This window comes from Peromyscus eremicus, chromosome X, assembly GCF_949786415.1.
Source record: "Peromyscus eremicus chromosome X, PerEre_H2_v1, whole genome shotgun sequence".
Lineage (NCBI taxonomy): Eukaryota > Metazoa > Chordata > Mammalia > Rodentia > Cricetidae > Peromyscus > Peromyscus eremicus.
In genome coordinates, this window is record NC_081439.1 from 14,580,875 (window position 1) to 14,606,131 (window position 25,257).

Here is a 25,257-nt window from a genome sequence, read left to right on the forward strand (position 1 = left end):
ACACCCATGTGCCCACACACATATAAGCATGCATGCGCACACTTGCACATACCACACACACACGCGCGCGCGCGCACACACACACACACACACACAAGAAAAGAAGAAAACATTAAAAATGAAAGAGAAGGTCTATCAGCTCTGGTTGGCGCATGCACTGCTTGATGCTCTCCTTTCGAGCATAGGCCAGGACACGGGTGTCCTCCTGAAAGAAGCGGTGTCCCTCATCAGTGAGCTTCCAGAGAAAAGAGCGAGGTTTTCCATCCACATCATCCTCAAGGGGGACTGGCACCTTTTCAAAGCACGTCAGGGAGCAGAGATTGTGGCGAATGGTGTTTTTCCAGCCCTCTGGTGCTGTCCGGAAATAGGGGAAATGTTGTCGAGTAAAATTGTAGATCTGTTGCACGTTGAGGCCGCAGGAAGGGCTGCTTTTTAATGCTAGAGCAACTAGATGGCTGTAGTTGAGAGGAGGGCGTGGCCAGGACTGCCTCTCAGGGTACAGCGTGTGGGGCTTCCTGTTGTATTTGTTAGAGGATGTGCATTCCTGTTCCTCAGTCTCCTCCTCTATGAAATCAGGGTCGTTGGAGAACGTGGACAGCTTTGGTTGCTGACAACGCTCAGTGTGGAGAAAAGACAAGGGCTGCATCACTCTCTGAGTCCCTAGGCAGCCAGGCTCATCAGTCTTTGGGCCTGGTGCACTTGGCAGGACTTTATGACTGGGATTTGGAGCCTCTTTGATGTTGGCGGGGCACACAATGTTGGGATTCACCCACATCCACAAGCTGGGTTCAGTGGGAGGGCCATCATCATCAAGATTGGGCTTCCTCTCCTGAGGCTGTGCTGGTGGTTTTAGCAGTTGAATTTTGTATTTGGCAAGACTCTGCTCAGCCAAAGAGCACTGATCTGTGGTACAAGGCAGGAAAAATTCATTTCCCATGTCCCACTCCAGCATCCCGGGGACTTGGCCATGGAGGCTGTACCAGAAGTCCCGATCTTTTAGCTTTACATCCATCTTTACTAGAGAGCTAGGTGAAGAAAAACTTTCAAACTGATAAAAAGTCTCTCTGGCACTTTGTAAAGCTTTTTTTGGTAGGGCACTATTTAACGCAAGATGTCTCAGCTATAGTGCACTCTATCAGTAGGGGGCTGCTGGAAGTGCTCGCACGAGGACACCGATACTTCACTGATCAGAAGTCTGGCTCAGAGAAGCCTCAGCTTTCTGGAACACAGCCGAAAACAGTAACTGAGAAGAAGATCATTTGAGCAGGAAAAACTGCTTGCCGATTTCTCCAAGTGTTTTCTCGCTGTTGATCACAAAAGGTGTTTTGATAGCTCTGTAAGATAACATGGTGCATATCATTAACCCTATGTCACAGATATGGGAACTGACATTTACAGAATATTTGGAACTGTATACCTAAATAAATATAGGACAGCTGGATCTATAGCCCTTTCCTAGTCTTTCACAATACCCATGGCCTGCTGATCTCATTCAATGTACTATATAATGTAGGCACAAAACTGAGTTGTAGAATATAATTGTACCTATGAGAAGACTGCCCGTTAGACTCACACTCATGCTATTTTCAGTCCTCTTCTGAGAATCAGCTGGCTTCTACTTCTCCAGCTTGTCTTCCTAGGCTATGGCTTCTAAGCTATACTTTAAATACTGCACCATCAAAGGTTTGCTACATCATGTGAAAACTTACCTTTCATGTAGGTTCGTGCTAAGGAAATTTTCAAGAAGAAAAAACAATAGAGATTAGTAAACAGGAAGATGCCATTTAGCCGGTCTCAAAAAAGTCTATAAAGTATATGATTTCACTAAAACCGTTATACAGGATTATATCACAAAGGTTCCAACAAACGACCACAGCAACTACTAAAGGGCACTAATTCCCTGTGCTTTTCTATTTTCTGCTACTAATTTGCTCAAAAATATTGTTCATACAAGCATCTAGAATGACTTTTCTTTTTTTGCTTGTTTTTTTTTTGAGACAGGGTTTCTCTGTGGAGTGAAAACTTGTAAGAGCAAATCACATGCTTTGAATGCCAGCTTCACCATTATCTAGCTGTGCGATTTACTCACTATACTAATCTCTATTGTTTTTGTATCACAACATAGAATCCTACAACATAGTTATCATTTTAGCATCATTGCCTCATAATTCATGTATCAGAAGTACTAACCTGCTAGGATTTTCACCATATCTTTTCCCTATGTCCCTTTGATCAAGAACTTCTGCATAGAATGATGCCCTATGCCCAAGTACCTTGGTTTACCTAATACCTACTCATCTTTTAAATTTTAGTGTGTGTGTGTGTGTGTGTGTGTGTGTGTGTGTGTGTGAGAGAGAGAGAGAGAGGGGGGGGGACATTCATGCCACTGTGCCTGGAGAGGTCAGAGGAAAACTGTGGAGTTGATTCTCTCCTTCCACCTTTATATTCATTCTGGGGATAGATCTCAAGTCATGGAGTTTGCACAGAAAGCACCTTTATCCACTGAATTGTTTTGCTGGACCTCTACTCATCTTTTAAGATTGAAGAAATGTTGTTTTCACCTCCATATAAATGGACCCCTTTCACAGTGAGGCACTGGCCTGGAGAAAGCATGGGACAGAAACTGAAATATTTAGATTGTGCCAATTCCAGACATCATGGCAACATTTGAGTTTTCAGGGGTCCATTATTCTTTAAAGGCAGGCTCTACTGTTACAGAATGTCTCTTTCATCTTTAAGAACATAGAGCCCAATTCTTAGAGTGTTTAATAAAACCAGTGTATTACTGTGTATTCTTGTGCATGCATGCACAGAGGTGTGTGTGTGTGTGTGTGTGTGTGTATGTGTGTGTGTATGTGTGTGTGTGTGTGTGTGAGTGAGTGTGTGTGTGTGTGTGTGTGTGTGTGTGTGAGAGAGAGAGAGAGAGAGAGAGAGAGAGAGAGAGAGAGCGCTAGAGAGAGCGCCAGCGAGACAAGAGCGCGCATGTGCACATGCTAGAGCATGGGAATGGAGGTCCGAGGACAATTTGTAGGAGTTGGTTCTCTCCTTCACTCGAACTCAGGTCATCAGGCTTGGCAGCAAGTGGGACATCTCATTAGCCTGTCTCTGCCACCACACCCAGCCCCTTTAATATTCTAAAGCATCCCTCTGCCCTGATATTGCCTCTCACCCAAAGGACCGGTAAAGGAGATAGCTGATGTTTTAGGTCATGAAAAAAAAAAAAATCCAAGTAAATCCTTTTGCTGTTATGAGTCTCCTGAATTGTTTCAATAATGTCAGAGGTAGCATTAAAAGAATGGAAAACCACCTTCAAGGGGCTTCCAAAACTAAATTTATCTTTTGACTGCAAATATTGTCATTAATTGAAACTATTTTAGTTAGTAAAAGACTGAGTTTATGATGATATACTCAAAATTTGTGAAAAGAACAAATACTTCGGGGCATTTAAGATTTGTTACTTTTATATAGCAAAGTGCATGAATATTTATTTTATAGAGATATATACTTGTTTCTATCAGTGGCCAAGCAGGAAAGAACATAGGAAAAGCAATGAGTTAATCATAAATTCTTTCAGAAAAATCAAGCACACATCAATGGCTGCTATGTATGAATATACAGATTGGGTAAAGTTCAAGTTCAAGGGTGCCCAAGAACAGAACATGGAAGTCTGTCCAGTCTTTGTTTACAAAACCAGGTGCCCAAGTTCTGGGGCTGTGTCATTCGGCAGGAGGTGCCTCTCTCTGATTCGCACAGAAATCACACACTTGCAGAGAGGGACTCTTGTTTCTAATTCACACATAACCAAGAACTTGTAAGAATGATAAACACTGATGGCTACACATAATAATCACGTAGAAAAAATCCAATAGATGAAAACATATTTTAAAGAAGAGAATAATCAAAAAAAGATTCAATCCCTTATCTACAAATGTATGCAAATTATAATAAAATGCAAATAATGAATATATTAATCTGAATAATGCTAAAAGACTGAATACACAGAAAGAGGTCAGGGTAATGGGGATGACAAAACATGCATAAATTAAAGAATGCTTCAGCTTTTGATAAAAACGAGTTACAAAGAGGCAGTTCTAAGAGATAACAAATGAAATGCTGTTATGAAAAGGTTCCCAACCCACCACACACAGTTCAATATCTATGAGCCTGGAAAATCAGTTTTATTCTTTTACCTTGGCAAGTCTGAGATGTGTTTTCTAGGTAGTTGGGTAAAGTTAATGAAATTCAGGTGTAGTAAAATCCTGAAAAGACATAAAAATAAAACAAGTATAACATTAAACGAAGGAGGAAAAGTACAAGGGCAGGAATAAAGAACAGTAAGTTAACCCCTCTGTCTTTGTACCTTGTAATAGGCTTAAAGGGAAATACATGACGTATTTTTAATTCTTGTATTTGTGTAGACTTAATATGCTACTCAAGCGGTTTAACTTGTTTCCAAAAAAGCCACACTGAATTTGTAATTATACTTTATAGATTTTAGGATATTCAGTTCATCAAATTGATAACCAATGTTTAGGTGGCCAAGAAAAAGTGGTTTAAAATTGGTTTAAACATCTGGTTTATGAGCTACTTTAATTTAATAAAGTTGAGTAGTAAGCAAAGCACAAAGAGTAATGAGTTGCCCTCAGTGTACAAAAGCCACTGGACACTAAAGAGCACGTACAAGAATTTATTCTTTTCATTAGTTTCTCTTTCTAGCAATCAGATCGAAGTTCATACCTATGTACCAAAATTGACAGTGTTAGGGGCTGCCGTGAGATGGCTCAGTTGGTAAAGACATTAGTCATCATGTTCAATGACGTGAGTCTGACCCCTGAGATTCACATCATGGAAGGAGAGAATTGACTCTACAAAGCTGTCCTATGACCTCCACATATACGTGTGCTCTGAACATCCCCTTCTCACACACATAAATAAATAAATGCAAGAAAAACCACAGCAGAATTCCATTTTGAGCACACTGTAGGTATGTTTGAAACCATGTACGAACTATAGTAGGCATTGAGAATAAACTATTGTCATTTTACTCATCAACTTATCTCTGGCATGCCATACTAAGTTTCCTCATCTATGAAACAAACATAATAAGAAACTTGGCCTGCCGGGCGGTGGTGGCACACACCTTTATTCCAGCACTGGGGAAGCAGAGGCAGGCAGATTGCTGTGAGTTCGAGGCCAGCCTGGTCTACAGAGCAAGTTCAGCACAGCCAGGGTGCAAAGAGAGACACAGTCTCGAAAAAAACAAAAAACAAAAACAAAACAAAAAAAAGGGAAGAAACTTAACCCAATTAGCCACTGATATCAAATGAAATAATGTAAGTTAATTAATTTATAGTGTATATCAAAGCCTAATTTTAATGTTTGACACATGACATTCCATAAATATAAGATCTTACTTATGTTATTATTTTGAACTCTCTCTCTCTCTCTCTCTCTCTCTCTCTCTCTCTCTCTCTCTCTCTCTCTCTCTCTCTCTCTCTCTGTGTGTGTGTGTGTGTGTGTGTGTGTGTGCATGTAAGTGCACATGTGTAGGTGCCTGAGGAGGCTGGAAGAGGCTGTTGGAACCTCTGGAACTGTAGTAGGAGGTGGTTGTGAGCCTCTCTATATGGATGCTGGGGGAGCGTCTCTATATGGATGCTGGGGAGCGTCTCTATATGGATGCAGGGGGAGCGTCTCTATATGGATGCTGGGGGAGCCTCTGTATATGGATGCTGGGGGAGCCTCTGTATATGGATGCTGGGGGAGCCTATGTATATGGATGCTGGGGGAGCCTCTGTATATGGATGCTGGGGGAGCGTCTCTATATGGATGCTGGGGGAGCCTATGTATACGGATGCTGGGGGAGCCTCTGTATATGGATGCTGGGGGAGCGTCTCTATATGGATGCTGGGGGAGCGTCTCTATATGGATGCTGGGGGAGCCTCTGTATATGGATGCTGGGGGATCGTCTCTATATGGATGCTGGGGGAGCGTCTCTATATGGATGCTGGGGGAGCCTCTGTATATGGATGCTGGGGGAGCCTCTCTATATGGATGCTGGGGGAGCCTCTGTATATGGATGCTGGGGGAGCCTCTCTATATGGATGCTGGGGGAGCCTCTGTATATGGATGCTGGGGGAGCCTCTGTATATGGATTCTGGGGGAGCCTCTGTATATGGATGCTGGGGGAGCCTCTGTATATGGATGCTGGGGGAGCGTCTCTATATGGATGCTGGGGGAGCCTCTGTATATGGATGCTGGGGGAGCGTTTCTATATGGATGCTGGGGGAGCCTCTCTATATGGATGCTGAGGGAGCCTCTCTATATGGATGCTGGGGGAGCGTCTCTATATGGATGCTGGGGAGCGTCTCTATATGGATGCTGGGGGAGCCTCTGTATATGGATGCTGGGGGAGCCTCTGTATATGGATGCTGGGGGAGCGTCTCTATATGGATGCTGGGGGAGCCTCTGTATATGGATGCTGGGGGAGCCTCTGTATATGGATGCTGGGGGAGCCTCTGTATATGGATGCTGGGGGAGCCTCTGTATATGGATGCTGGGGGAGCGTCTCTATATGGATGCTGGGGGAGCCTCTGTATATGGATGCTGGGGGAGCGTCTCTATATGGATGCTGGGGGAGCCTCTGTATATGGATGCTGGGGGAGCCTCTGTATATGGATGCTGGGGGAGCTTCTGTATATGGATGCTGGGGGAGCGTCTCTATATGGATGCTGGGGGAGCCTCTGTATATGGATGCTGGGGGAGCCTCTGTATATGGATGCTGGGGGAGCCTCTGTATATGGATGCTGGGGGAGCCTCTGTATATGGATGCTGGGGGAGCGTCTCTATATGGATGCTGGGGGAGCCTCTCTATATGGATGCTGAGGGAGCCTCTCTATATGGATGCTGGGGGAGCTTCTGTATATGGATGCTGGGGGAGCGTCTCTATATGGATGCTGGGGGAGCCTCTGTATATGGATGCTGGGGGAGCGTCTCTATATGGATGCTGGGGGAGCCTCTCTATATGGATGCTGAGGGAGCCTCTCTATATGGATGCTGGGGGAGCCTCTCTATATGGATGCTGGGGACTGAATTTGGGTCCTCTGAAAGAGCAGCATGTGTTTTCAACCACTGAGCCATCTCTCCAGCCTGAAATATAGGCTCCTAATCATGAATGTTCCATACATAAATCATACTGGAAGATACGGAGGACTGATTTTAACGACTATACGAGGAAATCTTGATATTCTTTGAGAATTGATTTTAATGTTTAACTTTGAAGGTTCTTTGAACTCTGCATTATTAGTTCAAAAGTCTCAGACACAAATTTTGATTTATTTTATTCCAACACTTTGAAAGTCTTGAAGTAATGTCCTCGTTTATTTGTAATACCTTTTGGTTATAAGACAGGCTGAAGGCTAATAACTCCTTTATCTCTTACTGATTCTTTTCCAAAGGTATTACCTCACCTTCCTGGATAAGCAAAGGAGATTCTATGAAACAAAATCAAAATTAAATCAAATGAAAAGCTTGTCTAGATGGCTATCACCAGGGGCAAATTTCACACAGTCCAATGCAAGAGTTTGTTTTATAATAGGCATTAAATGACTTGTAAAAAAACAGAGAGTACATAGAGCAGTGTCAGGCTCTTTGGTCTAGTACATATTTCACAGCACATTATCTGCTTTTTGTCATTCTCAAAAGGACAATTCACAACAGCACACATATGTTAAATGTCTACATATATAGTAGCCAGTTCAATTTAGCAGAGTGATTTCACATATTTTGGTAAGCCCTTCCTGTTTGCTTCAAGCATATAAGTAATAAAATTACACAGAGAAAGAGATATATCACACAAGACAATAAATCACAAGTATAAGAAAAAAAAAAAAACCTCATTACATCAGAAACTTTACAAAACGGATGAGTAGAACTGGTCATTGTCTTACTGACCTTTTGAACACCAAGCAGGAAGAAATCCAGAGTGTGGCAGTAATTCAGAATCTTCAGCCTCACATCTAGTAGTGGACTTGAAAGCTGGAGTGCCAGCAGGGAGCAATCAAAACTATTTTAGAAAGAAATGGAGTATGTGTTAGGCATTGGTCACTGTGACAGAACACATGTGCAGAACAACTTGGAGAGAGACTTATTTTGGCCCCAACAACCTCCAAAACAAATCTTTGCACCTGAGCAGCTGAACTCTGGGAATACTTGCATAGGTGTGCCCTATGCTATCAAATTCTCTCCTCAAAACAGTATTTCCAGTGAACTAAAAAAAAAAAAAAATCCTTTGCATTTTTGACGTGGAAATGGGTGGGGTCTGGCCAATTTCTCAGATTCCCTCAAGACATCTTTCCTATTGCCATGATGCAAAGTACTTAAGTTAATTTTTAAAAAAAATTTTTTTGAGACAAGGTTTCTCTGTGTAGTTTTGTTGCCTGTCCTGGATCTCTCTCTGTAGACCAGGCTGGCCTTTAACTCACAGAGCTCCACCTGCCTCTGCCTCCCTATTGCCAGGATTAAAGGCATGTGCCATCACCGCCTGGCCCTTAAATTCATTTTAATGGTCCTAATCCTTAAAGCAGCCACGATTTCCTTAGTATCAATAGGCTTCTCTTTTCTAGGCAAATAGCAAGTTTGTCCAACTTTTTCAAAGCTCAATGCTGGGATGCCATAAAATTTCCTCTACCATATTAGTCCATGGCTTTTAACCCAGTCTTCCACAAAGTCTTAGGGTGTAAGATAAAATACACATAACTTCTTTGCCAGACTGAATGCCTTCTAGTGTAGTTCCCAATACAGTGCTTATTGCTACCTAAAGCCTCATAAACAGTCTTCACTGACTATTTATATAAGCGCCCTGATCTCAGAAACCACTTCTGTCACAGTGTTTTACATTTTCACTAGCTCACATCACCAACTTATAAAGGTTCCTCTCAAAACTGATTCCAAAAGTCAGGAAGGAGAGAAGAAGGTGATTGAGGGGAACACCACTGACTGTCTGACAGAGACAGAGTGTGAGAGCCTGAGCCTGGACCCCACTGCCTTTCCCCTTCTCCCACCTTATTCTGTTTTTGGTTTTTTTGCAAGCCTATGTGATGAGATGGTACCACCTAAAAGATGAAGTCCCAATACTTAGTCTTTTCTGGAAATGCTTTCATGGAATACCGAGCATACATTACTAGTCTCTTAGATACTTCCGAATCCAATAAAGTCAACAACCAAGATTAATGATCACAAGGTGCATAAACTAATGAGTAAAGGTATATAAGAATAGAAAAATCAAGTTTCAATTAAAATTAGACTGAAAACTCATCACAAAATACACAAAATTTATTAATAAGAAAACTTAAGAACTATATAATGTATACATTCCCCAAACCATGATACTATAAAGCCATCTACTTAGAATATTTGAAAATTGGATATATAAAATACACATAAAGAAGGGAACACACACACACACACACACACACACACACACACACACACACACATGTATAAATGAGAAGGAAGTCATTAAAAATGTGAGAAATGGCTCAGTGAGACGGTTCAATGGGCAAGGTACCTGATGCCGAGTCTGATGACCCAAGTTCAGTTCCCAAGACCCATAAGGTTGAAGGAGTTCTCTCCCCCCACCTACACGAGCTTTGTGCCACCATTGTCCTAGCATATCTTGTGGGCAGGACACCATTGTAGATCAAAGGGTTTGTGGTTGGCTTGGTGTTTACATTTCTCGTTTGGTAGCCCTCAGAGTACTCTCCTGTACCAAAGATGATGGAACACAGGGGTGAAGGCTCCATGTAGATACACCAGCTTGACTTCTCTGTGTTCAATGAATTATGTGGGTGTCGACTTCAGCAATGAGGGCTTGCTATCAGTTTGTGGAGAGCAACAACTTATTGTCTTGGCAAGCTTCATTTGGTGACAAGAGATGGCCAGTTGGGACTCCATTTCCCCCATTATTTGTCTACTTCATTTAGATCATCTTAATATACGTATATATTTTAGGAAGCATCTACTGCATTAGGTTTCCATACAAGGGCCCTTAATTTTAGTTGTCTCTTCCCATATTCTCTCCCTCATCTCTCTCTCTGCTTCCTCTTCCCACTTGATCCCATTCCAGTCCACCCCCATCCATTCATAACTAGCCCATTTGCCTTTCCTAATGAGATCCATCTAATCCCTATAGTCTTTTACTTGATACATACCTCTGTGGTTCTACAGATTGCAGCTTGATTATCATTGACTTAACAGTTAATATTTGCATATAAGTGAATACATACCATATTTCTTTTTCTGGGTCTGGGATCCTCACTCAGGATGATTTTTTTGTAGTTCCACCCATTTACCTGTTAATTTTATGATGTCATTTTTTAAAAGGCTGAGTAAAACTCATTGTGTAAATAAACCACATTTTCTTTATGCATTCTTCTGTTGAGGGACATCTAGGTTGTTTCCAGTTTCTCCCTGTTATGAATAGAGCAGCAGTGAACATGGATGAACAAGTGTCTTTGTGGTAGGATGACGTCTCTTCTGGGTATATGCCCAAGAGTGATATAGCTGGATTTTGAGGTAGATCAATTCACACCTTCCTGAGGAACCACCACCCTGATTTCCTGTACAAGTTTGTACATCCACCAACAATGGAGGAGTGTTCTTATTCCACATCCTTGTCAGGTCTTAAGAGCTTTGACTTGTTTTGTTGATATTAGCCATTCTAAAGGGTATATGATGAAATCTCAAAGTAGTTTTGATTTGTATTTCCCTGATAACTAAGCATGTTGAACATTTATTTGTTTCTCAGCCACTTGAATTTCTTTTGAGAATTGTGTTTAGATCTATACCACATTTTTAAACTGGGTCATTCGTTTTCTGGATACCTAGTTTTTTGAGTTCTTTATATATTTAGATACTGGCCCTCTATCAAATGCGTAGTTGGTAAAAATCCTTTCCCATTCTGTAGGCTGCCACTTTATCTGACTGATGGTGTCCTTGGCTGTGCAGAAGCTTTTCAGTTCCATGAGGTCCCTTTTATTAGTTGTTGATCTTAGTACTTGTTTGTGCTAATGGTGTTCTGTTCAGGATGTTGTCTCCTGTGCCAATGAGTTCAAGGCTGTTCCCCACTTTCTGTTCTATCAGGTGCAGTGTAACTTGAGCTCTTTGTTGAGGTCTTTGATCCATTTGGAGTTGAGTTTTGTGCAGGGTGATAAGTTTCAATGTTTTTGCATTATTCTACATGCAGCTATCCATTTTGACCAGCACCAAAGACAAAGCATATTAAAGATGCTTTTTTTTCCAGGGTGTGTTTCTGGCTTCTTTATAAAAAAAAAATTAGGTGTCCATAGATATGTGGATTTATATCTGGGTCTTCAATTCGAATATGTGGATTTATGTCTGGGTCTTCAATTCGATTCCACGGGTCAACATGTCTTTTTTTTTTGATGCCAATACCATGTTGTTTTTATTCCTATAGCTCTGTAGTACAACTTGAAGTTGGGGGTGGTAACACCTCCAGAAGTTCTTTTATTGTATAGGATTGTTTTAAGTATCCTGTTCTGTTGTTGTTGTTTCCATATGAAGCTGAAGATTGTCCTTTCAGGTTTGTGAAGAATGGTGTTGGTATTTTGATGGAGACTGCACTCAATCTGTAGATTGCTTTTGGTAAGATGACCAGTTTTACTGTATTAATCCTACTGATCCATAAGCTTGAGACATCTCTCCATCTTCTGATATCTTTTCAATTTCCTTCTTCAATGATTTGAAGTTTTTATTGTATAAGTCTTTCATTCGCTTGAATACCCCAAGATATTTTTACATTATTTGAGGCCATTGTGATTGGTGGTGTTGTCCTGATTTCTTTCTCAGTCCGTTTGTCATTTGTATATATGAGGGCTACTGATTTTCGTCAGCTAATTTTGTATTCAGCTACTTTGCTGAATAGTGTTTTTCAGCTGTAGTCATTTCCTGATGGAATTTTTAGGGTCACTTATGTATACTATCATATCATCCACAAATAAAGATACTTTGACTTCTTCTTTTCCATTTGTGTCCCCTCCCCCGTCCCCTTCAGTTGTCTTATTGCTCTAGCTGAGACATCTGGCTTTTAGAGTCTCCATTGAGAAGTCAGGTGTAATTCTAACAGCTCTGCCTTTATATGTTACTTGGTCTTTTCCCCTTGCAGCTTTTAATATTCTTTCTTTTTTTTTTACAATTAATGTTTTGAGTATTATATGTCAAGGAGACTTTCTTTTCTGGTCCAGTCTATTTGGTGTTCTGTATTCTTCTTGCAGTTTGATAGGCATCTCTCCCTTTAGGTTAGGCAAATTTTATTCTATGATTTTGTTGAAAATATTTTTCTGGGCCTTTGAGCTGGGATTCTTCCCTTTCCTCTATTCCTATTATTCTTAGATTTGGTCTCTTCATAGTGTCCCAGATTTCCTGGATGTTTTGTGTCAGGAGTTTCTTAGATTTAAATTTTCTTTGATTGAACTATCCATTTATTTTATTATATCTTCAATGCCTGAGATTCTCTCTTGTATTCTGTTGGTGAGGCTTGTCTCTGAGGTTCCTGTTTGAGTTCCTAAATTTTTAATTTCCATATTTTCTTCAGTTTGGATTTTCTTTATTGATTCTTTTTCCACTTTCAGGTCTTGAACTGTTGTTTTAGTCATTTCCTTCCACTGTTTGTGTTTTCATAGATTTCTTTAAGGAATTTATTCATTTCCTCTTTGAGGACCACTATAATATCCATAAGGGCTGCTGTAAGGACTGTTTCTTGTGCTTCAGCTTTGTTGGAATATTCAGTCCTGCTGTGGTGGGGTTGCTGGGCTCTAATGGAGACATATCGTCCTGGCTGTTACTGATTGTGTTTTTACACAGGTGTCTTGGCATCTGTGTTTGGGAAGATTGTAATTCTAGGTGCTGATGTCTGGTCATGTCTTTGTTGGGTGGGTGTTTTGTTCCTTGGTTTCTGTTTCCTCTCTGTTTCTTAGAGGAGTGTGGTGGCTGTCTGTTACCTTGGTGGAAATTCATCTGGGGTCCTGATAGGTTTGGCCACTGAGGTTTCCAGTTAAAATGTGTTTCTGGAAATTGGGAGCTGACATGTAGGAATGGAGATGGGCTAGGGAAGGTGAGGGGGTCCACAGGAGGGAGAAAAGCCGAGTTTTCCTCTAGGATCTGCTTAGTTCCCTGGGAATGGGGGTAGAGAGTGAGGAGAGTTCACAACAAAGGGCCTGCTATAGAGCTGGGGATGTGCCTGGGGGACGGACTTAGAGGAATGGAGGGAAAGGAGAAGATCTGCAGTTGGCACACTTGCTCCCCTGCTCAGAGTGACCTGTAGGCTCCCAGGGAGTACCTGCAGGTGTTGGGGACTGGGACAAAGCAATGAAGGGAGGGAGAGAGAGTAGCAGGGGACGGATCTGTGTGATCACTGGAGATGGGGGTAGAGGGGGAAGGGAGGCTGCAGCAGGTGTTCTCCTGCAGAGCTGGGAATGAGTTTGGGGGATTGGACTTGGAGGAGCAGAGAAAGAGGTGAAGATCTGCAGTCAGTCTACCTGTTTCTCGGGCAGGAGTGGCTGTGGGGTCCCAGCGAGTGCCTGCTGGAATTGGATGCTGGGATCAAGCAATGAGTAGGGAGAGAGAGAGAGAACAGGAGGGGAAGATCTGTGGGATCCACTGGAGATGGGGGTGGGGGAGAAAAGGAGGCCGCAGCAGGTGGTCTGCTCCAGAGCTGCGGATGAGACTGGGGGGTTGGATTTGGAAGAGCAGAGGGAGAGGTGGAAATCTGCAGTCAGCCTACCTGCTTCTCTGGCTGGGGTGGCCTTCGGGTTCCCAGGGAATGCTTGCTCGAGTTGGGGTCTGCGATAAAGCAATGAGCGGGGGAGGGAGATTAGGAGGTGGCCATTGTGTCATCCAATGGAGATGGGGGCAGGGAAGGGAAGGGAGGCCTCAGCAGGTGGTCTGCTGCAGAGCTAGTGATGAGACTGGGGGATTGGATTTGGAGGAGAGTGGAGAGAGGTGAAGATCTGCAGTTAGCCTACCCGCTTCCCTGGCAGGAGTGGCCTGTGTGTGTCCAGGGAGTGTCTGTTGGAGTTGGGGGCTGGGATAAGCATTGATTGAGGGGAGGGAGGTTAGCAGGGGAAGATTTGTATGATAGACTGGAGATGGGGGTAAAGGGGGAAGGGAGGCTGCAGCAGGTGTTCTGCTGAGTGGCCGGGACTGGAGGGTTGGATTTGGAGGAGCACAGGGAGAGATGAAGATCTGAATTTAGCCTACCTGCCTCCCTCGAATGAGTGGCCTTCAGTTCCCAGGGAATATCTGAAGGAGTTATATTCTGACCTCCATATGTACAATATAGTACATGCATGTGCACATGCACATACAATACATGTAACATTTTTTCAATTGGTAAATGAAAATGTCATGGTCAAAGAAGAGATCACTGAACTGGAAATACCAGTACTCATGGCCTCCGTCAACATATAGTAGGAATCATAACAATATCAAAGCACAGTCAAGAGAAATGGAGGCTATGCCGAGATTATGTAACATTCATCTCCTAGGATCTTCAGAGGAGTATAAGGTGAAGAATGAAGAATGAATAACTGAAAAGAAATTACTGATAATTCTCTAGATTTAAATAACGACACACAATTTCATATTTAAATGAGCAGCATAAAACATCAACTTACTCCTAGACACAGTGAAAAAAGACTTCACAGCAGAAAAGAAAGAAACATCAGGAAGGGCTGATGGGGGTATGTTGGCCCCCCCATCAGACACATTCCACTCCTGACATGTTCTTTATCTAAAATAATCTTCCCCAGTGTTTACAGGATTGTTTAGAATGAACTCCATCACAATGATGAACAAATGTTGTTTTACGCTGCCACTGGAATCCGGACTTCAGTGGAATGTACCTAATTAAAGAGACAGCAATTAACCCTATTCTTCTGAAGCAGCGAAACAACAGTAGGTAGCGATGCTGAGGCTGTGGCAGAAGCAGACTAATTAATTATGTTAAGACTTTAATTGATAAAGCCAGAGCACAGGCAGAAAGCCACCGGTTTATTTGACAGTGTAGTGATGTTTGATGCAGACTGGCTGTGTAACTTGAAGAACATGCAGATACCAACTCGTCTTTCCTTTGAAGAATTTTCCCAATAGTTCATAGGGACTCCACCGAGACCTTTCTGCAGTAAGCTGCTTGAACACTTGACTCTACTGTACAAGCAGTATCACCACTTCACACATTTAAAATGAGAAATAATATCGATAATGCATGGAATGGACATATTGAGTTTGGACGATTAGACAAATGCATACATATATGTAAATGCCATCCAGAATAACTTTTAGAACATCTAACCATAGAGGATTTTCTTATCTTCTTTGTAGTTTGTGTTCACTGATTCTTGCAGTTCATTTCTAGCTTTTATTGCTATAGATGACTTGCGTCTTATGTAAAAAGAATTATACAGTAATAACAACAAACAATAAAAATAATCTTAAGAACCAGTTGAGGGTTAAAATGCCTTTCTATTAAAGGACCATCAATTAGACTGGTGCAGGTAACAGTGGATGCTAGAAATATTTTAAATATTAAAATAAAATAACTTAGATCTTTGTACTTTTGAATTAGTCAAGTGTTTCTTAGAAATTACCACTACATGCAAAGATACACAATAATTTTTAACTATAAGGAAATGTAGACAAAGAAAACAGATGAAAAGAAACAACTAAAAAGTTGTGTTTTATATTTTGTGTTCAAAGTGGAAAATTACAAAACTATTGAAAATCCTTCATTAAATAGGTGGGTCAAGCATACTGAGGACTCTGCCATAGTTAAGAGGACAGAATTACTGAAGGCTTCGATAGAAATGTTTACCGTTCGGTATCTATTTATTTATCTATCTCTATATAAATTCAAAATAATAAGGATATAAATGCCATTTATAACATTTATAACATCCAAAGCAGGAGAGGGTAACTTATAAGCCAAGAAAGAAGATGTTAAACAGAAAACGAATAGGCTCTCTCGGTCTCTGTCTCTCTGTCTCTCTGTCTGTCTCTCTCTCTCTCTCTCTGCGCCCCTCTCTTTCTGCTTCCTCTCTGCCAGGCCTGGCTTCTCCTGTCCTATCCCCTCTTATCTCTAATAAAGCCCATTCTAACTCTGAAAAAAAAAAACCAAAAAACCCCCAGAAAACTAATAAGATAATATAAATGAAAAATTTATCAATAAAATAATCCAAAACAAATTAACCCCACTGAGTAAAGACAAGGTTATCAAAAGATCTTTTTCTAAATATTGCCATAAAATCAGTTTGTTTTGTAGTTTTAGCCAAAAAGTGCCCTTTTAAACAACTCAATTCATCTAGCACTCATAGTTTTTCATACAATGAATTTAAATTTCTTAAAAAAACAAACAAACGATGAACTGCTTGGAATTCCGGGCTGTGTGTGCTTAAGTCAGAGCTTTTCACAGGCAGCTGCTGCATTTCTATCTGCTGGTTTCAATTCTTCTGTTTCACATTTGGCTTGTTAGTGTGGCAAATCATGTTTTCCTTTCACTTGAGCACTGAGAGTTTAAAGTATCTAGTACTAAGATGAACTCTGACTGAATTTTGCATTGCCAACATAGGCATCATTTCTAGTCTATAATGGGCCCCAAATGCAACTCCATCTTCCAGATTCCTTGACACAGAATAAAGTTGTTTTTTTTTCATCATTGTCCACAGCTTCTGTGTTTTCTGATGAGTGTTCTCGAGGGTTTTGTTTGTTCTCTCTCTTTTTTTTTTTTTTTTTTTTTTTGGTTTTTCGAGACAGGGTTTCTCTGTGTAGCTTTGCGCCTTTTCCTGGAACTCACTCTGTAGTCCAGGCTGGCCTCGAACTCACAGAGATCCGCCTGGCTCTGCCTCCCAAGTGCTGTGATTAAAGGCGTGCACCACCACCGCCCGGCAACAATCTCTCTCTTCTTTTTCTGTGAATGTATATATTACCCAGACAGCAAACCAACCTACTGCTAAGATTTCTTCTCAGTTCCTAGTACGTTAATGTGAACCTTGATTGTGCTATTTAATAAGAACCAAGACTACAGTTTTTCATGGTTTCCCCTAAAATTCTACTTTCTTTTAGCACTTGGAATATTCTGGAAGGGTTATAGAGATCCTAACCTAGGAAATGTCCTGTCACTTACTACTACCTCTCTCAGTCACCTTGGAAAAACAGGATGGGGCGGGGGCTGCAGGGGCCTGATGTGGGTGGGGGTTTTCTGCTGTTTTTCAAGCTTCAGCTATCCCATGGCAAATAAGATTTGCATTTAAACTAAATAATCTGAGCAGAGTGTTTGAGTTAATCATGAAGTCAAGGCTACCCGAGATAATCCTGCTAGGATCTGCAGAGTAAAGACAATATGCTGAAACATTGGGACTGAATTACTAGCTCTTAGTCTGTCAGCTGATTTACTCACAGTCTCTACACAGCAGCTACCAGGGGTGTCCATGGAATCCACAAGACTTGTAGCAACCGAGCTGTGGGGACTAGGACCTACATTTCTAGCCGGCTAGGTCACATCTAAGGGATGAAAGACATTCACTTTGTTTTATTCTCATTTGAACTCCACTGGAGTCAGGGATGGAGTGCCAGCTTCTGCTGCAAGAATGAAGCCTTCAGGTAATGTCCCAGCTCAGCTGCTATCTGAACTGTCATCAAAAGAACATAGAGTCTGTAATTTTTCTTTTTCTTTTTGGTCTTTCCTTCTTTTTTTTTTTTTTTTTTTTTGATTTTTTGTTTGTTTGATTCTTGAGACACAGTTTCTCTGTGTAGCCCTGGCTGTCCTGGAACTCCCGCTGTAGATCAGGCTGACCTCAAACTCAGAGATCCGCCCCCCTCTGCTTCCTGTATGCTGGGATTAAAGGCTAAAGGCATGCACCACCATCGCTGCCCAGTTGGTAATTTTTCTAATTTGTAGATTTCTAGAAGCATCAAATGGATCATGCCATACTGCCAAAGTCCACCCACAGCCAGCCAGTCATTGGTGTGTCTCCTTTCTATCTTGACATTCTGTCTTGTGGATCATTTCTGTATTTCAGGAGTTTGGACATCTTCACAATGTAGTAGGTTATGGCTTGTAAGCATTAGGTGGCAGTCTCACTACCAATTACAAAGTAGTCTGCATCTGGAGGAACCCTGATCACACAAACCTGTCTAACATGTTCTTGCCTCAGAAGTGAGACCAGCCTATCTATGGCAAACTTAGAACCAGTGGGATCTGTGGTGCCAAGCTGCAGGCAAGTGGCACCATCAGTCTGCTCCTCCTGCTGAGGCTTACAGTGCAGGCCTCACACCAGGTCCAGAGTCCCTGGCCAGGCTGGTGCAGGCTGCAAGCTGGGTCCAGGGTCAGGCAGGTCACTGCCCCACAAGAAGACCAAAAGCAGGGGCTCTGAAACTGCCACAGAGTCTGCGCATCTAACCCTAGGCCACAGCAGAGACCACAACTACACCTAAAAAGATTTTTGAAATCAAGTTATAGACTATTAAAGCTTAAAGAACAGCAAAGCATTAATCTATTTAAAAGATATTTAGTTTTTATAGGCATGTGTTTGTGTATGTGCTCAGAGGCTAGAGGTCATTATTAGGTATCTTTATCATGTCCTAGCTTTAAAAAATACACATATGTAGGTAACAGCAATTAATGAAAAAAATAAAAAATAAAAAGCTATACCAGCCAGGCGGTGGTAGCACACATCTTTAACGCCAGGCAGAGGCAGGCAAGATCTCTGTCGGTTTGAGGCCAGGCTGGTCTACAGAGCAAGTTCTAGGACAGCCAGAACTACATAGAAAGACTCTATCTTGAAAAACCAAAAAAGAAAAAAGCTTTACCAAAACAGAAATAGGGCGTGTAGCAATATTATCAGGGAAATACAATAAGAAGTAAACCATATCAATAATAAAAAGGATGTTCTAGGGCTGAAGAGATGGATCAGCAATTAAGAGTACTTGCTTACTGCTCTTCCAGAGGACTTGGGCTCAGTTCCTAGCACCTACATCAGGCAGCTCACAACTGTGGTTCTAGAGGATACAACATTTTCTGGCCTCCACAGGCACCTGGCATGAACAGGGTACACAGAAACTCATGCAGGCACACACAAGTACACATAAATAAAAATAAGAGTATGTTTGCATTAAAAAGGAGTACTACATAATAATAAAGAAAACAATAAGCTATGGACTTGAATGCATGTAAAAACTAGGTTAAAATGTATGAAGCAAAACTGACAGAATTGCAAGAAGACATTTGCACAAATGAGACAAAATTAAAACCCCCTCTACTGTACAGGGGAAGACAAATAATAATGGGAAGCTTTGAAGAATACAATTGAAAAGAGTGACGAGAAACAGAAAATAAGAATTTCATAAATTGTTAAGAATTTACAAAAATTTGCCATAAACACAGGGGAAGTTTAAAAATGTTGCACAATCTGCAACATACGGATGCTTCACTGCTGACACTGGAAAAAGCCATAAAATGCCATCGTAACAAAGCAAAAAACATGCTTGGAATCTTCAAAGTCTTCTCATTAAAATGACTGGGAACCGGAGGCTCTCATGTTAAGTCCATGAAGAAATGTAAGTGTCATGTGGCTCCTTTCAAATGTGGAAGCCAAAATTATTTACCTAAATGTAAAGTGGGGACAGCCTAAGGTTGTGAAATGTTGGGGACAGTGAGTGGCTAAAACAAGACTGTATTCAGCTGGGCGGTGGTGGCGCACGCCTTTAATCCCAGCACTTGGGAGGCAGAGCCAGGCGGATCTCTGTGAGTTCGAGGCCAGCCTGGGCTACCAAGTGAGTCCCAGGAAAGGCGCAAAGCTACACAGAGAAACCCTGTCTCGAAAAAAAAAAAAAAAAAAAAAAAAAAAAAAAAAAAAAAAAAAAAAAAAAAAAAAAAAAAAAAGGAAAACAAGACTGTATTCAATTAGCTCATGATATATATATATATATATGTGTGTGTGTGTGTGTGTGTGTGTGTGTGTGTGTGTGTGTTGAAATATCACCTTAAAAGTCATTAATACAGCCGGGCAGTAGTGGTACACGCCTTTAATCCCAGCACTCAGGAGGCAGAGGCAGGCAGATCTCTGTGAGTTCGAGGCCAGCCTGGTCTACAAAGTGAGTTCCAGGAAAGGCACAAAGCTACACAGAGAAACCCTGTCTCGAAAAACCCAAAAAAATTTAAAAAGTCATTAATACATATATTTTATACATGATAAAAATATATGATTAAAACCAATTTAAGAATAAAATTCTCATTAGTGAAAAAATTCAGAATGAAAATCACAACATATTCTAGGTCCAAAAATAAAACATGGTATTTCAAAATTTTTGAGATACAATAAAGTGGTATTCAGAAGGAATTTATAGTTATAAATGAGCAATTGCTTTGAAAACCAAAGCACATTTAATATCAATGATGCCTCCTACCAAAAAGACAGGAAACAGAAAAAAAAGTATCAAAAAACATAAAAGTTGCCTATAATAATGACGAGCTATGTACTATGCATATCTATATATCTATATATCTATATATATCTATATCTATCAAAGCTCAGTATTGAAAAAATTTCTAGGTTTTTGCATTACATTCCAAAAATTCAATATGTCAATAAAACTTCAAGATTATAGAGAGAAATCCTTTTAAAGTTAATCCCAATAGTGTAGGGAAAAGGAAATGCTTAAAGTTACAGAAAGAAAGCACAGTAAAGGGATTTGTCGTGCCAGTGACCAAGACTTGTTATATATCTAGACTACAACTAAGCCGTGTTACTAATGAGGAAAGACAAAGAACGTGAGTCCACAAATAAGCCCTGTTATCAGCACTCTGTCTCCTTAGCACTCATTCCCTAGCGTGCTATAAAACTATTATTTGTTATCTAAGGCCATTAGACAATAAGGTCAATGAGGACTGATATTTATCTGTTTCAATTAGATATTCCTACTGCCAAAAAATGTGGAGCCTCAGTAAATACTGGTTAATTAATAAAGACACAGGTGTAAAAAAAATCAAAGCTAGAATTCTTCTTAAAATACCGAGAAACAGATGCATTATGTCCTTGGAGAAGGACTTCTTAGGAACAGACAAAAGTTTGATTGCGTAAAATTTAAAAAAATCATGTGTCCTTGCAGACATTACAACAATGTAAATGAAGGGTAGAAATGAGCTACTAAATACTTGAAGATTTAGGGGAATCACAGGCAGGACAACCTAAGGAGTTCAGGAATGCCTTAGGGACTTAGGAACACACAAGGAACTTGAGACTGAATAAGGGACTCAGACTTATCAATAAGAAAAGATCAAGCAACTTAGCAGAGCTGGCAAACCACATACAGAGCTCTATTTGCAGGGGGGAAAAAAAAACAAAGGCCCAAGTAACAAAATCACTAGAGACCTCGCTATTATTCAAAGATGCTCAAGCTAAACAACCACAAAAAGGTGACATCATACATCATACAGGCAGTCATTTTGAAAGTAACTAAGGGTAGAACCTAAAAATTGTAGTTTTAAGTATGTATATATATGAGAAATTACTCCATACTTTTCACACACATTCACCTTCAGGTATTATGTTTTACATAGGTTATTATTTGTCAATTGATTTCTGCACCTACTAACCTGTCCCCTCCCATTCTTTCTTTTATTTTTGAGAGTATAATATAATCACATCATTTCCCCTTCCCTTTCCTCCCTCCAAAACCTTCCATACATCCCTTCTTGCTCTCTTTCAAATTCATGGCCTCTCTTTCTTTTAATTGTTGCTACATTCTTGTGTGTGTGTGTTTGTGTGCGTGTGTGTGTGTGTGTGTGTGTGTGTGTGTGTGTGTACACGTGTATTCCCAAACATAACCTGTATTAAAGAGAAACAAATGAAAGAGACTTAATTTGGATTAGATGAGACAGACTCCTGGAAAAGTTGTAAAAGCAGAACATTGATGTGAACCAAATTTTGAAAGAAGCTTGTCTGGAACCCATTTGGTAGTCAGAGGATAAGTAAGACTAAAAAAAGCAGCCAGGCAGTGGTGGTACTTTCCTTTAGTCCCAGCACTCGGCAGGCAGATCTCTGTGAGTTTGAGGCCGGCCTGGGCTGCAAAGGAAGTTCCAGGACAGACAGGGCTACACAGAGAAATGCTGTCTTAAAAAATAAACAAACAGCCGGGCGGTGGTGGCGCACGCCTCTAATCCCAGCACTCGGGAGGCAGAGGCAGAGGCAGGCAGATCTCTGTGAGTTCTAGGCCAACCTGGGCTACAGAGCAAGTTACAGGAAAGGCACAAAGCTACACAGAGAAATCCTGTCTTGAAAAACCAATAAATAAATAAATAAATAAATAAATAAATAAATAAATAAATAAATAAATAAATAAACAAATACATAAATAAAATAATAAAAAAGAAAAGAAAAATAAACAAAAAAGTAAGTAAGCAACCTGATATTCACTGTGAACAAAAGGCTATGTATATTTAAATATAAATACTATAATGGGACTACTCTGCTAGAGTTTGCAAAAGATATACATTTTGGTATGGGTTAACTTCAAAAGATGGGATTTTTTTTTTGGGGGGGGGTGTTGTTGTTTTGTTTTTTTTTCCGAGACAAAATTTCTCTGTGTAGCCCTGCTATCCTGGAACTCTCTCTGTAGACCAGGTTGTCCTCGAACTTACAGAGATCTGCCTGCCTCTGCCTCCCAAGCCCTGGGAATAAAGGTGTGTGCCACCACCACCCGGCAAAAGGTATTATTTTAAACAATAAAATTTGCAGATCAATATAGATGTTATGCATTCATCTAAATGAAATTAGAAACGCTGCAAAACAACAGTATCTTAAATATTCAAATTTAAAAATATGCAGTAAGAATTTTAATTCCTGCAAACAGGGAAAATAGAATTAAAGAGGAATACACATGGAGTTCCAACTGAGGCTGTAACCTTGAGAAATTATCATTATACCATTTCACACACTTACTTTGGCAAATCAAAAATAAGGAAATATGCCGGGTGGTGGTGGCATATGCCTTTAATCCCAGTGCTCGGCAGCCAGAGGCGCATGGATTTCTGTGAGTTTGAGGCCAGTCTGGTTTACAGAGCGAGTTCCCGGACAGCCAGGGCTGTTACACAAAGAAACTCTATCTCGGTTAAAAAAAAAAAAAATAAGGAAATAACATCAAGTTTTGACAAGAAGGGAAATTCTCATCTACCTGTGGGAGGGTAAACTGACTCAACCAGATGACTTATTAAAAATTATAATATGGGGCCAGCAAGATCTAAAGGTGCTTGTCACTAAGCCTGGTACCGTGTGTGTGTGTGGTGTGTGTGTGTGTGTGTGTGTGTGTGTGTGTGTTCCATCCCTGGCACCTAATGGTGAAGGAAAGAACTAACTCCTGGAAGTTGTCCTCTGACCACCACATGTTCCCCTATAAATAATAAATATACAAAAACCAAAAAATTATAATCCGTGTACCTTAAGATTCACCAATTGCCGTGCAGCGGTGACGCACACCTATAATCCCAGCACTTGGGAGGCAGAGTCAGACGGATCTCTGTGAGTTCGAGGACAGCTGGTCTACAGAGCGAGATTCAGGACAGGAACCAAAACTACACGGAGAAATCTTGTCTCGAAAAACCAAAAAAAAAAAGATTCACCAATTTTTTGCTTCTAGATGGGCATCCTAAAAAAGTAACAGTATTAAATACACACACACACACGCACACACACACACACACACACGAGACATTAGTTGAAGCCAAAAAAAAAACCAAAAAACCACTAACATATCAGCTGACAGATGAGTGACTAGCATAAGAACACTGCCATTTTTACCAACACATTGGAATACGGAAAAAAAAAAAATGGCTCAATATCTGTCTGTATAGAAACCGGTGAAAAAAACAGCAAAATCACATTACAGAATATTATGCAGCTTTTAGAAATATAATATTTGTAGTTATACTGAATACCGTCCAGAAGAGTTGACTAAAAAGGAACTTTGGAAAGTTCGGGAAAACTCCTAGAGGGTACTAATACCGACAGGAGGCCACGGGTATGTGAAATTATCACCAAAAGCCTACCTATATTGAAGACAAATGACTCTAATGTTGCAGAGCTTCACAGACCACTGGAACTAGCGGGAAAACCTTTCATTGCCAGCCCTTGCCAGCCCTGGCGAAACCCAACCGAACGTTCCAGAAGTGGGTCTCAACCGGCTTTCCTATAGGACGACGTTGCTGATGTAAGCACTAGAATTGGCCTATGGATGAAAATGTCATGGAGGCGGGGCTAATTTTAAACCTGTCAATAGAAAGGAAATGGACCTTTGTGTGGTTTCGTCAACTGTAAATCCGTCTGTGGCGTGGCGGACCCATATGCCAAGAGTGCTGCTGTCCAGAGCCTTTTATGAGGAGGAGCTGTGGCGAGTAGCTTCACCTCTGTGGCAGCCGCTTCGCCGTTGTGGCGAGTAGCTTCGCTGCCGCTATGGCGAGCCTAAAGAAAGACCTCCTAGCCAGGTGGTGGCGCACGCCTTTAATCCCAGCACTCGGGAGGCAGAGGCAGGCGGATCTCTGTGAGTTCGAGGCCAGCCTGGGCTACCAAGTGAGTTCCAGGAAAGGCGCAAAGCTACACAGAGAAACCCTGTCTCGAAAAACAAACAAATAAATACATAAACAAACAGACAAACGTGTAGACTAATTTCTTGGCTCTCTTTCATTTATCTGTTTCATTGGTTTACATATTTTTGCAGATCTCTGTGAATTCGAGGTCAGCCTGGTCTACAGAGCGAGATCCAGAACAGAAACTCTGTCTTGAAAGACAAAAAGAAGAAGAGAGAGAGAGAGAGAGAGAGAGAGACAGAGAGACAGAGAGAGAGAGAGACAGAGAGAGAGAGACAGAGAGAGAGACAGAGAGAGAGAGAGAGAGAGAGAGAGAGAGAGAGAGAGAGAGAGAGAGAGAGACAGAGACAGAGAGAGAGAGAGAGACGGAGGGAGGGAGGGACGGAGGGAGAGAGGGAAGGAAGGAGGGAGGGAGGGAGGGGAGAGAGGGAAGGGAGGGAGGAGGGAGGGAGGGAGGGAGGGATGGGGAGAGAGAGAGAGAGAGAGAGAGAGAGAGAGAGAGAGAGAGAGAGAGAGAGAGAGAGAGAGAAAGTACACAATTGAGTCAGCCTGTGGTATACAGGAAGCATAGGTGCATACTGGGTGAATACAGAAACTGCTCCTTACAA

The 25,257-nt window shown here is 41.2% G+C and overlaps 1 protein-coding gene and 1 long non-coding RNA gene across 2 annotated transcripts; both read right to left on the reverse strand.

Moving 5' to 3' along the window:
* Window positions 1-80: 80 nt before the first annotated feature.
* Foxr2 (forkhead box R2) lies at window positions 81-1,322 on the reverse strand. The gene has a single exon (XM_059251349.1). The coding sequence runs from the start codon at window positions 1,010-1,012 to the stop codon at window positions 113-115; it is 900 nt and encodes a 299-aa protein (XP_059107332.1). The 5' UTR covers window positions 1,013-1,322; the 3' UTR covers window positions 81-112.
* Window positions 1,323-4,190: 2,868 nt separating this feature from the next.
* Window positions 4,191-24,198, reverse strand: LOC131899460 (uncharacterized). The gene is made up of 3 exons (XR_009376089.1): window positions 24,113-24,198; window positions 7,951-8,062; window positions 4,191-4,259 (listed from the first exon to the last, which is right to left on the reverse strand). It is a non-coding gene; the product is annotated as an uncharacterized LOC131899460 (long non-coding RNA).
* Between the last annotated feature and the right edge of the window lie 1,059 nt (window positions 24,199-25,257).